The following is an 18,215-nucleotide window of genomic DNA, read 5'->3' as shown; positions in this document are numbered from 1 at the left end:
GTACGAAACAAAATTAAAAAGGGGAAAAATAAATTTGTAAAAATATTTTATACTTTTAAGGAATTTAAAAAGTATAATAATTCTAAAAAGGGATTTTCTAACAAGATCTATTTGGATTAAAAAGCTGAAGTATTTTAGCTTATCAATTCAATTTCATTTTACATGCGAGCATTAATTAATTTATTTTTATTTTATTTATTTATTTTTATTTTATTTATTTATTTTATTTTTATTTATTTATTTTTATTTTATTTATTTATTTTATTTTTATTTATTTATTTTTCTTTTGCAATCTCAACTTTTCCTGTCTGAATTATCTAGGAATACTGTTTGAATCTTTTTTATTGTGCACTAAAGTCTTTAAATCAGCCTCTAAATTTCCCAAATTGCAGTGAAAGTGCTATTTCAATATAATTATAAGTAATTTGTATTGCTTCAACTCCTAACACTGTACATAAGTACCTCATTATGTAAATGTTTTTATTTATTGATTCTACATGTTTCTTTCTCTGAATATTTTGAACTAAACTATTTTAAAAATACTAAAATCTTCCTCCTTGCTGTTTGTTTTAGAACTTATCACCTTTAAAGCTTCCGTTAAATATTCAATGATTTAAATTATTCTTTAATTTTCTCCTAATCAAGTTCATGGAAATAAAAACATCAAAGTAGAATAAATATAATGGAATCAATAACGTAAAACGTGGATGATAGGAGAGGGAGCTGCTGGATATTGTTTTATAAAAGAATAAATCAGCAGGAATTTATTTATTAACATTACAATTTGTTTATTAGCACAATGAATTCAATTTGTTTTAAATTTTTAGTGTAATAAACTGTTAAGATGGTGCCCACAGCCAGGTTGTAACTTTGCTATTGCCGTGCAACATGTGGATGTTCAGCCTGTGACTTGTGAATGTCTGCACACTTTTTGGTAACAGTTTATTTTATTGACTTTCTAATATATACATTTTCTCTCTTTGTAAATAATAATTAAAGCTTTAATAATGTTTACTTATTGCTATTACAATTTTATTCACGCAGTTATGTAAAATGTAAATAATTAAAACTCATACTTACGGTGGTTTGTGTGATTTAATCAGTGCCAGATAGATTTTAAATTATTACTGAACTTCAGTACATTAAAACTTTGACAATAAGGCGCTGTTTACACCGCTGGTTGGCGATCTGGGGATAGTGATTCAATCCGAACAGCCAATAAAATCACCTTGACTTGGTTATAAGTATCTTTAATGTTTAACCCATTTTGTATGGTTATGTCTTATTTATTGTTAATTCATTTCTAGTTTTGCTTGTGGAGAACGTTGGCATGATCCCGTTAGTTGTAATTTATTGCAAAGATGGAAGACAGAGCGTGACAAAGATGTAGCATCACTCACTTGGATTAATAGGAATACAAAGGTTAACTAATTTTGTGCAATTCAAAATTCGTTTTTTCAAATTTTGAAAACTTACTAGAAGGTCAAAAAATAGTAATGTTTTGTTTAAAGCTTTTAAATTTTAATATTCACCAATATGATATAACTGAATATTATTACAGCAACAAAAATCATTTTTGCATTAAATATTGATGTGTAGTGTATTTAAGGTTATTACCTTTTTAGTATTTAAAATAATTTTCTTCTTTTTTTCATTTGTATAAAATTTTATCTAAAAGTTTTGAATGCTTTACTTTTTTTTATTTTTTTAAAAAAAAGCGACCTGTTAAGAAACAGGCTTCTGAAATATACAATTTTTATACGAGTTTGATTTTTGCAGGAATGTCCAAAATGTAATGCATCTATTCAAAAAAATGGCGGCTGCAACTATGTTATTTGCAACAATAAGAACTGCCAACATCGTTTCTGTTGGCTTTGCCTTAAATATTGGAAAGTTGAATTGTCTTGGTAAGCTAAGCTCCTTTTTTAGCAGAATAAATAAATGACTTATTTTCTAATATCTTATACATTGCATGTTCAAATGTAACATTGCATTAAATACTAATTCTCTTTTTTTTTTCAAAGAAAATTTTATTATCTTCATTAGAGCTCTTTGTCACCCATGTTTCTCCTTTTGTCTGTCCTGATCAGGTTACACAACATATAGTCTCATTAACAACATATAGTCTCATTGGATTTAGGAAGATAATGTTGCAGATTCACTCTGTAAATTTTGCTACCTGGCTAACCATTATCTTGCCACTGATCACGAAACTGCAGTACCTTATTCTCTAAAATCTCTTAGCCCACAATGGGCTGTTGGGGCAATGCACTATGTATTTGACGACTCAATTTGGGTATAAATGTCTTTATCTAGTATAGAATTTCATCAAAAAAGAAGGGAAAGAACACTTTGCAGTTGGGCAATTTTATTTTTTTTGGTTGTTCAAAAGTATCCTCAACTAGTTTATTTTTGTCAAGTGTTATTATTTTTCCGTTCAGCTTTTATTTGTCTTTGAATTATTAAATTTTTTTCTTCTTTTTTTCAAAAAAAATATTTTTTTTAAACTATACTCTATAACAAAAAAATCGATGCATCAAGAAGCAATCATCCGATTGCTTTGCAATTTTGTATGCATGAATGTTTTGAACAGATATGGCTGGAATGATGCCGACTGGGGACGTATAGTCTTTAGCGACGAATCCTGCTTCCAACTGTGTCCTGACGATCATCGAAGATGAGTTTGGAGACGCACAGGGCAGAGGGGGGATCCTGCCTTCACTATTGCACGCCACACCGGCCCTCAACAAGGCATTATGGTCTGGGGTGCCATTTCCTTTGACAGTCGGACCCCTTTGGTCGTCATTAGAGGTACACTTACTACGCAGCGGTACGTCGACGACATCCTAAGACCTGTTTTGCTACCGTTCCTTTTGCAGAGCCTTGGGCTGGTTTTTCAGCAGGGCAATGCCAGACCACATACGGCACGTGTTACTATGAACTGTCTGCAAGCTTGTCAAACTCTTCCTTGGCCTACCAGATCTCTCACCTATCGAGCATGTCAAGGATATGATGGGAAGGCGATTGCATCTGGCAGGAAATACCGCAAGAGACCATCCGAGAGCTTTATCGGTCTATGCCACGCCGTGTGGCAGCTTGTATCCAGGCTAGAGGCGGGTCAACACCTTATTGAACTTGTTACTGTAACTCTGCAATAAATTATTAAATTGTTCTGAAATTTTAATCATTTACTATTCTGTACATTGTCTTCCTATCCACCAATTTTCGTTTCAATCGGACAACTCCTTCTTGGTGCGTTGATTTTTTTTGTTATAGAGTGCATTTCAAAATTTGTTGGAGCAATCCTACATATTTTTTTTAAATTTATATTGCTAGGGTTTGCTATAAGCAATTTAATGTCCGTGCAATAAATTTAATTACAATTCTTATTTTTTACTGATGTTTTTGATATTGATCTTTCATATTTTTACATTGTTACCTTTAAAAGAAATATTGAATAAAACAACTTATTTATTAATTTATAGTTAAAAACTCTTCTAAATTTTGTTAGTTTAGCATGGTGTCTTGATTTTGTCAAGAATTCACTGTGTTTTCATGATAAAAATATTTTTGAAGAAAAAAAATTGTTTTTTTAAATTACATTTTTGCTTTCCTTCTAGCTTGAGTGCCAATTTAAATGAGCTTTGCTACATATTAACTATGTGAGTTTCAAATAGAATTTTAAAAAAAAAATATTTTGTTTTTAGTAATTATTTTTGAATTTTTTGCTTTAATTTCTGAACCTAAGATTTTTAGCTAAGAAATTGTTGTTTTTTTAGTTGTTCAAAACCATTTAAGAATTATATACAGTCAGACTTCTATATAACGAACTTCCATTTTGCAAATGTTTTCAAGGAGCCAAGAACATTTTGGAAATTTCTTCGTAAAATAACTTCCAAATATCGAGGTGAATTTTCTATTCAACAAACTTTTCTTTGAGATCCGCTTTCCATATTTCCCAAAATATTTCAGAACATTTTAAACTTGTTAATGCATTTTATGGGGGAAATAACCTTAAATTGAATTTCAAAGCCACTTAACTTTTAGAGAAAGCAGTCAAATCACTTTAACTTTTTTTTGGCATTTCAAACGAAAAACTCTAACATAAACGAAAATTAACGGATTTTATTAATAGCAATTAAACTTTAGAAAGCATGTGGTAATGTATTATTTAAAATTACTTTATAATAAATGCAGTTATAATTTTATGCATAAACTTAGCTTTTTTTAGTTGAAATTTTTATAGCATGATTGTGTAACACTAGATAATGTTTTGCTTTATTCTTGCTTTCCATGCAGATTTCTTTTGTGATTAAGATTTATGAAATAAATAGTAGATACTACTTTACAATATAAAGATGTATCCTTTGCTATTTTAATTATGTCTAGTGTTTGTGAATTTGAAACCTGTTTTGTGTCGTTAATGTATTTCGAAAGATGATTTTCTATTTAACGAATTTTCCATATAACGAACTTATTATCATTGATTTAACAACTTCGTTAAGTATAGTCCGACTGTATATATTATTTTTTTTTATATTTGTTTTAAATTTAGGCTTTTAGCTATTTTAGCACTGACTGTAGTTACTTTCCTTTTTTTTTATATAATTTTCTCTTTCCAATTGCATTTATTTATATATATTTTAAAATTTATTTTTAACTGTTTAGGCACTCATGTAATCGCTATGATAAGCAAAAGAACAAAATAGGTAATACCGCTAAAAAAAAGTCTAATGTTGCTCTTCAAAGATGTCAGTTCTACTATAAACGTTATCTTAACCATGAGCAAAGCTTAAAATTTGAACACTTGGTAATTATATATTTCTTTTTTATTTTTAATGTCTTCTTTAATATTGCCTTTTTATTTCATGCTATTTCTGTCTTTTCAGCTTTATGCCTGGGCTAAAGTTAAAATGGAGGAAATGATGCGACAGCAGTTGTCTTGGATAGAGGTAAAGTTTCTTAAAACAGCTGTAGATGTATTGTGCATGTGTCGTCAAACGCTCATGTTCACTTATGTCTTTGCACATTTCTCCAATAAAAGTAATCAATTTGCTATATTTGAAGTAAGTTTTCTTTTTTATTATACTTTTAACCCCTCTCCTTGTTGTTTTTAAAATTGTTATATTGTTACATAGTACATTTGTACTATTTTTAAGGTATTCTGAAATTCAGCTTTTTTTTTCTTAATTGTTCATTCTGAACCAATGTGCCAAAATACTTAATGTTGGGACAAATCATGTAAAAATTTCAAAATGTTGTGAGCATTAATGACCTTAATGAATTGAAGCAATAATATTTTAAGCAAAAATCTGACCAGCAAATTTAAAAGGGTGGTAAAAGGTATCAGGAGGATGAAAACATAACATAAACATGTCACATATTGCATATAGAGAGTAAAAGTAGCACAAATAAAAACATTCAGGCTTCAATGTCACATTGGAAAACAACTATAAAAAGATTTATTTGATTAATTATTATTATAGTTATTCATATGTCATGTTGGCTGTTATCATCACACGGTCTGCTTGAACATAAAAATGATTTTTTTATATCATTTGCAGATTATTTTTCATCTCAGACTTTTTTTGAAAATTGAGTTCTGGTGAGACAGGGTCTGCTGTAGCATAGCACATAGATAACATAGCCACTAAAACACAAGTTAAGGTTACAGGAAGAGAAGTAGAAGTTTCCCAGTAGAACATTATTAACTGCTTTGGGACCAAGGATGCGCGGTATCGATCCTCGTTAAGCTGTTTGTAAAGTGCTTGACTTCGCATGTAGGTTGACGAGCTACCAAAGTGGGCGAGTCATCCCCTCTGGCGAAGATCAAAACTGTGATGACATGTCTTTGGATCATCCTTTGGGATGTTTCCCAGACCGTCTCCAATAGCCCATTGTTCAGCTCTAGTGTGAAGCAAATAAAGTACCTACCTTCCGGAAAGATCCATTTCTGTAGGGATAGCACAGTAATTTGTTTGCAAAAAAACTCTGCAGTAATGCAGAAATTTGTCTGCAAAAGATATCTGAAAGAATTCCTGAGTGATCCTTTCAGAATAAAATAGAATTATTATAGGGCACTCAGCAATATATTTGACGTAATAATCTGATCTGCATATGCAGCGTAATCTCTTTTTTTTTCTTCCTAAAACTGTGCAACTTGAAATAACTGAACACAGTGAACAATTAATTAATCTGCAACAAATTAATTTAATCTGTATTAAATTCTATTCCATCCAACTTAGATTCTATCCATCTTCCCTTTTAAGTATTTTATTTCATTTGTTTTAGCCTAAATTTAAGCAACATACATCTTTGTGTGTAAGTAATATCTATCTTATGATCGTGAATTCAAATTTTGCTGTATATATCTTTGTATAAGACTATTTGTATCAAAAATAAACAGGAAAATAATTTAACTGGTGTGGTTTAGTTAAACTGATTCTATTTATTGAGTTAGTTAGAATTTAATTTTAACTGCTTGATTTGTTTCTGTTTAATTACATTTTTTTAACCATAATTTTTGTGTGCATCAAATAACTTTTGTTCACATGTTAGGTTGCTAACATAGAGATTAAAAAGCTAATACCAAATAAATAAAAACTGAGATAAAACAGAGAAAGTAAAAACTAACAAAATATTGCTTTAAAAATAAATTATCTGGAATAATAAAATTTTTAATTAAATCAATTCTAAAAGAGCACAACATATAAATTTGAAATATCAAGATATAATTTAAAAATTTTTGTACTTTAAGAGTTAATTTCATATTTGGTGATTCTTAATTGCCTTTAAAAAACAATTGAATTTTTTTCATGTTTACTTTTATTAATTTATTTTATTGTGTATTTCTCTTTTTAATCACTTGCGCAGGATATATTCTCTTGGTGATAAATGTATGTTTATTTCAATTATTTTTTAACTTATCTGTTTATTTCAAAAAATAGGACTTCCATGGGTCAGGAAAAACCTGAAATTATAAGAAAATTTTATTTTGTCTCTAACAAGTAGGAAATAGTCAAAAAAAAAATAATAATAAATAAATAAAAAACCTGGAAAATAACCAATCTCAGAATTGTCAGTCACAGTAATCAGTTATTGAGATCCGAGTTAAATAATTCTGTCATCTATAACAATTATTTGTTGTAAAAATTTCACATTTTAATGAAACTTCCATTCATTCAATGATATTTCTTTGCTCACAAAATCTAATATTTGACATTGCAAGTGAAGAATCAAAGTTATCTGATGTAAGATTACATGGTATAGATAAAACTTGTTTTTGATTTTTATTGAAATTTTCCTGACTTACTTGGAAAAGTCAAGAAATTTTTTTCCTGAAATTGAGTGAGAACCCTGAAAATGTTTGTTTGTTAAAAATGAAGTTTGCACAATGTACACTTATGTCTAATTTTTATCAACCTTAAATTTACTGATTCAGATTTCGTTATACATATATTTGGGCAAGGCCTTTTAGCCTTATCGACCCTTAAATTTACTAATTCAGATTTCGTTATACATATATTTGGGCAAGCCTTATTTTTACAATTGTCTTGAGTTGTAGGCAGCTTTTGATTTATGAAGTTGTGCTACAGATTTACTTCATAAAACCTGATACTGGATTTTTATTTCACTAAATTCATGCATTTATCTGGATTCATTCATTTTATTTCATTGGATTAGTAGATTATTAGTAGATTTTTTTTGTTTCACAGCAAGTTGTGTCACACAATCTGTTACTTTCCAATGATCAATGTGCAGCCTCTCACCTTCTAACTGTAAATTAATTGGAAAGAACTTTGTAATAATGTAAAAAAAATTGTGTAGGCTAGCTTATTATGTTTAAGTGTTTACTTAAAACAATTTTTGCATAGGTGTCTGCTGCTGTGTAATTGAAAAATCGACGTAAGCGACAAAAAATTCAAAATTGAGGTTTTTATATATTTGACATTTTCATATGGTAAGCTACATATTGCAAAAAATACTCAAAAATAAATTTTGTTTCATCAGTTTTTTGAAATTTTATTTTAATTTTCATAGCATTAACAGAAGGGAAATAGTTGTCAAGTCTTTTTTTCTCAGATAAGTTATAAAGTTAAAAACAAACTTACTCGAGGGAAGAAAGACACCAGGGTCCAAATCTGCTGAGGACCCAGTCAAAATTCCTTTCAAAAAAAAAATTTTTTTATTAATTTTTTTAAAAGGAAATTGCTGAGAATTTGGCTATATTTATATAAAAACTACGCTTTTGAATGACAGGTACACAAAAATTCTATGAAATGTGAAAGTAAGACTTTTTGCTGTTTGAGGAAGAGGCACAAATCATCCTGTACCTAACCTTGCCTATAGAAAAAAATATAGGTAAAACTTGCTTTAAATTTTTTTTTTTCTTTTTTTGGTATTGAAATTTTATTATACTGATTTATTAGACACATTCCATACCAAAAACCATCTAACTGAATTTGCTGAAAATCTTTTTGAATTTGAATTGTTATCAATAAATCCTTATTGGAAAAAAAAACAGATGTAAAAGGTTTAATAATAATAAAATTTTTATTCTTAGTTTTTTCAAATCTGATGTGTTTATTTTTTATTTTAATGCTTCCAAAATGCTTGTATACAAGTAACTTTCTCTTAAATTATAAAAGAATTCTAAATTTTTTTTTTCCTGTCAGCACAACCAAAGAGATTTGGAGAGAGCAACAGAGTTGTTGTCAAAATACTTGGAAAGAGATGTAACGAAAGAAAATGTCTTAGACATTGTGCAAAAAGTTCGAGACAAATACAAGTAAATTTTTTAAACTTTTTTTAACATAACACAAAATTTTTCAGTGTATCCTTCAAAAGTTTTTTGACATGAAAAATTAAAAAAAGCCATTGTTTGAGTGTCAAAACTTAAAGCAAAACTTTATTTAACTTAAAACATAAATACAGTAGAACCCGTTTAAGAAGTTTTTCAAGGGAGTGGAAAGAAACGACTTATTAAACGGGAAAACTTACTAAACGGTGAAACTTAAAAACACATTAATAAAAAACTAAAAAATTTGAAATTGTGTAACTTATATTAAATTCTCAGCCTAATCAAATAAATATTGAATTTTAATATTCATTTAGAAAAAAAATTGCTAATAAATAAAAACAAAGTAACCTACTTTATTTTTTGTTTCATACAATGTAATATACGTTGTTACAATAATTGACTAGATTTCTGTGAGAAAAAATCGTGTAAAGTGGTTTGTTTTTGTCTTTTCTCACCTACCTTTAAGTGAAAATTGTCCAACTGCTGTAAAAATTTAAACATTTCCGGGGGTACATTTTCAACAGTGTAAATAAATTTCATAAAAGTATCCAGCCCTTTCCTGGCATCAGAAAAGCTAGGTGGTTTAGCAATATCTTCTTCAGTTTCACTGAATTCTTCTGTATCATTTGTAACATCACAAATATCCTCTAATGTCAGCATATCACAAGGTAAAATTTCGTCGTCAACGGATACATATTCTTCAAACGATGCTGTGAAATTAAGTTTATTTTTGAATGACTTCCAATCATTAACAAAATTTACGTTTGTTTCTTCGTCTTCATCTGATATTTCATATTCAGCTTCTAAGAGATATTCTTCAGTTGTATCTCCGTCAGAGAATCCAGCTTTCCGAAAACAGTTAGCAAAGGCAGATGGTGTTATTAATTCCCATGCTGATACAATTAACTCAATCGCTTCTAACATATTGACTTTTTTTAGCTCTCCAGTATTTTCAAGTCCTTCCAGCATCCGTTTCACAAGTAGCATTTTATAATGCTGCTTAAATACCTTAATAACTCCCTGATCCATTGGTTGTAGAACAGAAGTAGAATTTGGTGGTAAGAACTGCAACTTGATGTTAGTGTACTTATTCTCCTTGGAATGAGCAGCGCAGTTGTCTACGAAGATTATGATGTTTCGTTTTTCTTTTCGCATCTTACTGTCTAATTTTTTCAAATACGTTTCAAAAATTTTAATTGTCATCCAGGATTTTTGATTACTGTCATAATCACAAGGCAGTGACTTAACATTTCCGATTTACCGATAACTAAAATCGGTAATTTTTCTATACCATTCATACTGGCCCCAACTAAAATTGTCAAACGTTCTTTACTGTTTTTTCCGCCATGACAGGGTTCACCTTTAAAGGCAAAAGTTTTATCTGGTAAAAGATTGAAAAACAGTCCACATTCATCCATGTTAAAAATGTTCTTTGGTTGATACCCTGAAATAATTTCAGGTAATTTAGCTTTCCATTCTTCAGCTTCTTGTAAATCAACGCTGTTACAATCTCCTTTAATTGTTTTATAAACTAGACCAGCTCTTTTTTTCATCCGATCAATCCATCCATTGGAAGGCGTAAAATCAACATTCAATTTCTCCGCAATCTCTAATGCTTTTCCTCTAAGAAGAGTTCCGTTGACAGGTATGTTGGCGGATCTTGCTTGTTTAAACCATATCATCAGTTTCTCTTCAATATTTTCGTATTTTCCTTTCTTCACTTTTTTTACTTTCAGGGATGCACCGGAACAAGAAGAGTTTAAGATGATGTCTTTCTTAGCAATAATGCCATTTAACGTAGTAACAGGAAGATCTAAATTTTTTGCTATTTGAACTCGTGTTAATTGAGGATAGCTGTCAACAGCTTTTAAAATTTTTACTTTGTCATCAATAGATAGAGCTTTACGCTTAATGCCTTTACAGGACATTTTCCACAAAAATCAAACTTTTTACGATGATTTTTAAGATAACATAAGCGCCTACACTAAGAAAATTTTCAACGAAATGCTGCTAAATGTTTAGATGTATCTTTCTCTTCAGTTATTGAATGGGTGTGGACAGCAGTGAAGTTCCTGAGTCACCAGGCTATTCATTTAAGGTGGACACAATGACAAAGCTATTCCCTACATTCTTATCAGTTTCATAGTTCATCTAAAGGTTCACATTCCTTTGCTCACACCTGTTCCTGATAAGTCACCTTTTTTTGTAACAAAGGAGTGATGAAGGTCAGTGGTCAGTACCCATACATGTGTTTGTAAGGGCAAGTTAAAACTAAATAAGACATTTTAAATAAAATTTTAAAAAATTGAAATTAGGAGTGGAAACTTCTTAAACGGGAAAAAAACTTCTTATAAAAGTAAATTTAACATTATGGTAATTGGTTTTTTTTAAAAATAACTTCTTACGCGAGAAAACTTCTTAAAAGGGAACTTTTTAAGCGGGTTCCACTGTAGTAAAAAATTAAGATAAAAAAAAAAATTTGAATAAAATTTCATTTCACTTTCTTTTTTAAAACTTTTTTTTTTCAATTTAGGGAAAAATATTTTTTTTATGATACTGAAATTGCTAAATTTTAAAACTACTTAAAAAATATTCTATTTTTAAAAAAACTGACTACATTTTATTTAACTGCGAGAAAATATTGCAGGAAATATTGTTTAGGACTTAATTTCCTTACATAAAAATTGCCTAAGATAACTATTACTTTTATTTTTTTTTCTTCATAAATCTTCATACTTAACTTTAAATTTTACATAAAATATGAAAGATTGTCATTGAACAGTTTATAACCTAAAATGTGTTTTGATATATCAAATTTAAAATAAAATTCAAAAAGAGTTATCGTTAATGTTTTAAATTTAAAATTATTTGTTTAACTACTAAGTAATGTAAAAGTATACTTTATATTTATATCAAATAACATAAATCTGAAAAAAATAGTACATATTATTTTTTATGACTTTTCTATTAATAAACTTTCTACCTTTAATAATTGCACTTGACAAAACTTATATGGTGTATTTTAAAATTAAAATGAATTTATTCCTCTATTATTGTTTAACAGAAACTTATGAGAAGAAATTCATACTAACATAACATTTATAATGTATGTACTATTATTAATACTAACTACAATTAAATAATTTTTAATTTGTGTTTCAAAATTAAAATGAATTTATTCAACTATAAATTTCTAACTTAAACTTGTGAAAAAATCTGCACTAACCTTGATAATGAGTGTACTATAAAAAATATTTTTTGCAATTGAGTAATTTATATTTTTCAATTAAAAATAAAAATTTATTTGTTTAACTATTACTTGATATCAAATATAAATGCATAAGAAATTGTACATATTATCATTTAATGTCTTTTTAACATTACCTACTACAGTAAAAAATAATTTTTTTTAACTATTAAAATTAAATAACATCAAACATGAATAAATTTTAATTCTTAACCATTGCTCCTAAATTTTTTTAGTGAGTCTATTCTTTTGCTAACACTTTTTTTTTTTTGCTTTGGTTCTATAAAATTTGAATGTAAATATTAGGTTAACTTAAAGTTCAGTCAGTTCATGATTTTTATTTCAATTAATTGCTTAGTAAGCTAAACTATTTCATTTTACAAAAGGGTTATAATATTTATTTTCCTGCGAATAAGACATCAACTGAATGTTGTATAGTAATGGTGAATATCTTGTAAAAAATAACTTGTATACAATTGTTGTTTTGCATTGTATATATTCTTCACTTCCCTGGATGCAGAAAAATATTTAATTACTTGTTATGAACACATTAACATATTTTTATGTGAATTTAGTATGTTTTGAATTGTTTTAGTATGTGTTGTGTTTATTATGTGTCTCTTGTTACTAGATACTGTGAAAGGCGACGTAAAGTGTTGTTGGATCATGTTCGTGAAGGATATCAAGAAGGATGGTGGGAATGTACTGCTCCACCCTCAGAACATCCTGAGCCTTCAACTCTGAGAAAATTTTTAAATACATTTAATTTGGGAAATTATTTAATTTGGCTTTGGGATTACCTGTAACAGAAATTGCCAAACTTAATCAGAAATTAAATATTTTTTATAGCCCAACCTTGAACACTGCCTGCTGAAAATTATTTGTTCGTGCATGTAACTGTAAAAACTGTCCAAATAAATTATGTTTAGCTAAAAATCTACTCCTATGATAAAAAAAGGTAAAACTGTTTGTAGTGTGATTAAATTTATTATTCAACATTGCCTGTAACAGTAAATACAGTAGGAAATCGATTATCCGGAACGATCGGGACCCTCTCTATTCCGTATAACTGATTTTTCCAGTTTTCTGAATCGCTACAAAAAGTCGCTTTTTTTATTGTTAAACCCAACTAAAAAAAAAATTTGGAAATAATCTTAAGAAGAAGAATAAACGATGAAGTAATACACTAATGATTATTTCCAAAATGATGGTAAGGTAAATATCTTTCAAAAAAGAAAGAAAAATCCTAAAATCTTATGAGGAAAAAAAAAATTTTTTAAATGGCGGGAAAATGTATCGAATTTCGATCCGGTTTTTTGGTTTTCCAGTTTTCTGATTTACGGATAACGGGTTCTGTACTGTACTTCTAAGTGCATGTGTGTTTTTATGTGAAAACTACCTCATGTTATTTGTGAAAATGTCTTTCACCAATGCATAAAAAAATTACGTTATCATCAACACTGTCATTTACTTTTCTGTATAAGAGCTATTATTTAAGGGGGGGGGGGATTTTTTCCTCTCTTAAAAAAGGATTAATATTTTTTGTGAGATCACTAACACTGCCATATAATTTTTTTTTTTTTTTTTTGTATTTGTGTGTAAATATTTAAAATGTGATAGAGAAAACTGTTCCATGCATCATCTGTAAACTATTTTATTACTTCTGTGAAAAAGAAAAAAATATACCTGAAGTTATACAATACATGAAGGTCATTCAACATTGTTACAGATAATATTATTTTTACATGTTTATAACTTTGTAAATTATCTCGTGTATTACAAAAAAAATTCCATCAATGTGGAAAAATAATTTCAGTTTAATTATTATCAATACAGTGCCTGAGATGATTTTCTTATATCCGAATAGAGATGTCTTCTATCTGTGTAGAATGTGAAAATTGTCCATTTATATTATATTAAATATTTTTATCATATATATATTACATTTATTATATATTATTATCCATATATATTATACTTAATATATTATACAGTGAAACCTCCGTTAAGCGGACATTTATGGGACCAAAAAATTTGTCCGTTTATGAGAGTTGTCCGCTTACGGGAAGGGTACCCTAATAACGAAATTTAACACCGTAAATTGTTTTTAGAATATTCTCAAAGATGTAGAAATAATTAAATAATATCTACAACTATACTGTAAATATCTACAATAATATTTATTTAAACAATAAGAAAGATAAAAAAGAATATATAAGGAAGTTTGATATAAATACATAATTCTGGATGTAGCGACAGATAAATAAATATAATTTTCCTATTAGCATAGATACTCAAGTTAGGCATATGATACCAAATAGGAGCGTACTGTCCTCAGTCTGTTTCAATTATTAGGTTCACATCCCCTTACACCTACTTATCATTTGATAAGGAACATGGTTAATACCTTCTTGGAAAATAAACCTCCCATGATTCACAGAAAAAAAAGTAACGCATACCTGTAAGTCATGAGGACCTATGGAGATGATTATTCACAATTGATCAGCTATCAAATGTCTGAATAAATGTTTCATTTATATAAACACATCAAAGATTATACTTCTGTTCTCTTTTTTTTTTTACCCCAGTTGTGTTAAATACAGTCTTCAAATTGATAAGAAAATTAAAGAAATTTTCAATGGGGAAGAAGCATTGAGAAAAGTCATTTCAACTTGAGGGGTCTCATAACCTGTGTGGTCCAGATGAAAAGATCAAAAGATGCGGATGTCAGAATTATTTCTGGAGTGCAGTACCATTTTCTCTCCTTTCTTTACAAAGATAAGGCAAGGTGACAGGAGAAAGATTGATTTATCGGTGGTGAAATAGCTTAACAATATTTTTAGTTATGGATGAGGCAAAAAGTTTTATTTACATGCTTTAAAAAAGGTGAAAAGTTGAATTTTTTTAGCTTCCAATTTATTTAGAAAAAGTAGTGTCCGGTTTGTAGAGATAAAAAACAACGTTTCAGGACCAAAATGACTGTCCGCGTCCGGTTACGGGAGTGTCCGCTTTGCGGAGAATGTACGTAATGGTTTATTCATAGAAGATTCCCGGGGAATTAAAAATATGTCCGTATTGAGAGGCGTCCGCTTTGCAGGAGTGTCCATAACAGGAGGTTTCACTGTATTTACAATTTTTTGTATATTTTACTATTTATCTCCAGTAATAGTTCGAAAAAACTTTTTTATATGAACGTAGCCACAGAAAAATTTATATTTATTAAAATTTTATATTATCTAATTGTGAAAATTTTCTCATATTTTATCTGCCAAATATTGTTCTTTTATTTCTGTGATTAAAAAAAGAAAACATTTTTTATAGAGGGTACCCAAAACTGTCCATGTCCAACAGTTTTTTGGTGTAGCTATATTTAAATTTGAAAATTATCTTCAATTACTATCTGTAGAAAAAGGTTGTCCCCCGATTTTGGAAAAAAAGATTTCAGTAGAATTAACATTACCATGAACAAATTTCATATTAGTGTATTAAACAGAAAACAAGTGTTTGTGATAAAATTTTCTCATAAAAGAAAAGATAAAATTCTTCAATAACATTATTTCCCTATGACATTGTTATTGAATACAATGTGTTCGTTAATATGCCTCTGAAAAATTTTATCTTTGTATATAAGTTTCAAGTTGTGGAAACTGTCTCATGTATTAATTGCAAAGTATTTTCCTACTTTTGTGAAAAGATAAATGATAAGTTTTTTATAAAAGTTATCTATGACTATCACATGCAATGTTTTTTTACCTGTGTATTTGTTTCTTACATGAAAACTACCTCTAATCACATTTGTCTGTGGGATCATTAAAACGGATACAGCATGTGTTTGTGTATAAATTGTAAAGTCTGTCTTGTATTTTAGTAAATTATTATCATTTGTTGTAGTGATTAATCGTGAAAATTATCTCGTTTTATGTGTATGAAAAAAATTACCATCTTTGAGCATGGGTGCCACTTTTCAGGACTGAAATCTGTCTTTAAAAAAAATCAGTGAACTGAATTCTAAACCTTACTTAATACCTTTAATTTGTTTTTTAAATTTTTTTTTTTTAAATCCACATTTTTTTTTAAAAAAAACACATAACAAATTTTTTTGATTTAAAATAAAAATAACTTTTTAGTAAAAACATTTTTATTTTTCATGATCTTAGCGAAATGACAAAATAATGGTGTCACACTGCATTAAAACAATAGGATTGACTGAACTACAAAATCTTTGCTCGTGCAAATAAACTTTGTATTGCTGAATCTTCCGGAGCTAGCATAGCTTTCCTTTTCTTTTCTTTCTTTTTCTTTTCTTTTTTTTTTGTTGATATTTTGAATTGCTGATGAAAATTACATTAATATTATTTTTTAAAAAGGGAAATTTATGGAGATATGAATAGTTTTAAGGAAAAGTAAGTATACTGTATTTTTCAGGAATTGGTATGGTTAGCTGTTATTTTTTGTTTTGTTTGCTGTAAAAAGTAAACTACAAAAGAATGGGAAAAAATATTCTTTTCAGAAAAAATAATTAAGTATTGTAATATATAACTTATATATTACAATACTTAATATTTTGATTACTGATGAGAAGATAAATTTTGAAATCATAGAGTTTTAAATTTCTGTAAATTCTAGTAAACAGCGCTATACATTGATTATTGGTCAAAAAATAACTTCAGTCACTCATATTTGGCACTCATGTCTTTGAAAAAGAAAAGGATATATTTTTTATAAGTTCCTCAACATTGTCTCGATAAATAAAATTTTTGTTTATGAAAAGTACGTAGCGAATAAACTTTTAATTTTTTATTTAAATGTATGTCTGATTATTTAATTGTGAGACTTTATACATATCACTTCTAAAAATGTCATTTATCAGCAAAAACATATGCACTTCAACCGACAGTAAAATTTGTCGATGCTACTTTATTTGTCTGATCTTTTTGTATTAGAAGTAGATGATCAAAGTTGATTCAAGAGCTGCTATCCAAACTTTTTTTTAATTATTCTATCGTTGCAAGAAATTTCTTCTTTCAACTACCACAACCTAACTGCATTCATTTGGTTTAAAAAATTCTATAAAAAAAGTTTATTTTTTGTAAAATATTTTAAAAATTGTACATAAAACGTGTATAGATAACAGCACTTAGTTTATTGCACAATTTTAAAATTTAAATATCCAAAGTTAATTTATATGCCCAACTTATTTTTACTCACATACACAGGAACACAATTTTCTCTGCTTTAAAGATATTTTCTTTAATACTTAAAGCAATAGTAAATTTTGCACTTAAACTTTTTAATCGTGATTCAATAAATTTGATTTGTAATGATTTTGACTACTAATATACAATGCCTGACAATCGATCATTGGCTTTTTAATTGCTAGCAAAATTAAAAAATTTTACATAAATATTTTTATTTCCAATGGTTGGTGCCTTGAGCAAGAAAATTTTAACAATGAAACAGCGGCAACAAAAGCACCAAAAAGTTTTTGATATAACACAGGTCATATTTGTTCATAGGCTCGTTTGTTTTGTCACACAGAGGATAGGCAACATTTGGTAAGAATGGTAATCGAATATCAAGACAATCATGTCCTATAAATATGCAAAAAGTGGTTATGCTTAAATGTAATAAATAGTTCTTGTAGTGACATATACCTTACTTCCCTACCAAAAACAAATACTATCGGCGTTTTTTGTTTTAAGTATAAAGAGCAACCTTGTTGGACCTTGGAGCAACCTTGAGAGGAAATTTTGCCACCATTTCTCTTTTGCATTTTTATGTTAAGTTCATATTATTGTTTTCATTTACATAAAAATAGTAACAATGCACCATGTTGTTGCCTCATAAGAAAGAAATCTTTATTGACCACCAGCTTGGTCACCTTTCAAAATTATTACAACTTATAAATTTTAATGGTGACCAAGCCGTATGCAGGGCACCCCTCCTCCAATCCTGACACCTTTATTGGTTTTAAGCGATGCATTAACCAAATTTCTTCACCATCTTAACTGTTGCCTGCACGGAAGTACTTAGATTTCAATTTTAGCTTTTTTTTAAGAAATGTCCGTGATTTTGCCACCATGATTGTTGTTTTTAAATCACCATAAATATGACTTTGGTACATTTACGCAAAGTAGGCAACTGAAGTATTGAAATTATTTCCATCTA

General features: G+C 28.4%; 1 protein-coding gene across 4 annotated transcripts in view; it reads left to right on the top strand.

Moving 5' to 3' along the window:
* Window positions 1–16,853, top strand: part of LOC107453638 (E3 ubiquitin-protein ligase arih1) — a 35,472-nt gene extending 18,619 nt beyond the window's left edge. For 2 of the 4 annotated variants that reach the window (XM_087164459.1, XM_087164458.1), the window contains 7 exons: window positions 828–934; window positions 1,308–1,422; window positions 1,780–1,907; window positions 4,669–4,810; window positions 4,890–5,066; window positions 8,676–8,788; window positions 12,679–16,853. In XM_087164459.1, coding sequence (XP_087020585.1) covers window positions 828–934; window positions 1,308–1,422; window positions 1,780–1,907; window positions 4,669–4,810; window positions 4,890–5,066; window positions 8,676–8,788; window positions 12,679–12,853 — 957 coding nt within the window. In that variant the 3' untranslated portion in view covers window positions 12,854–16,853. Of the gene's footprint in view, window positions 1–827; window positions 935–1,307; window positions 1,423–1,779; window positions 1,908–4,668; window positions 4,811–4,889; window positions 5,067–8,675; window positions 8,789–12,678 lie in introns of those variants that run through there. The other 2 variants (XM_087164460.1, XR_015433829.1) reach the window with 2 other exon arrangements.
* Window positions 16,854–18,215: the final 1,362 nt, after the last annotated feature.

The sequence above is a fragment of the Parasteatoda tepidariorum genome, chromosome 5 (assembly GCF_982258835.1).
Source record: "Parasteatoda tepidariorum strain Cologne lab strain chromosome 5, Ptep-v5.0, whole genome shotgun sequence".
Lineage (NCBI taxonomy): Eukaryota > Metazoa > Arthropoda > Arachnida > Araneae > Theridiidae > Parasteatoda > Parasteatoda tepidariorum.
This window is presented reverse-complemented; position numbering and strand designations above follow the sequence as displayed.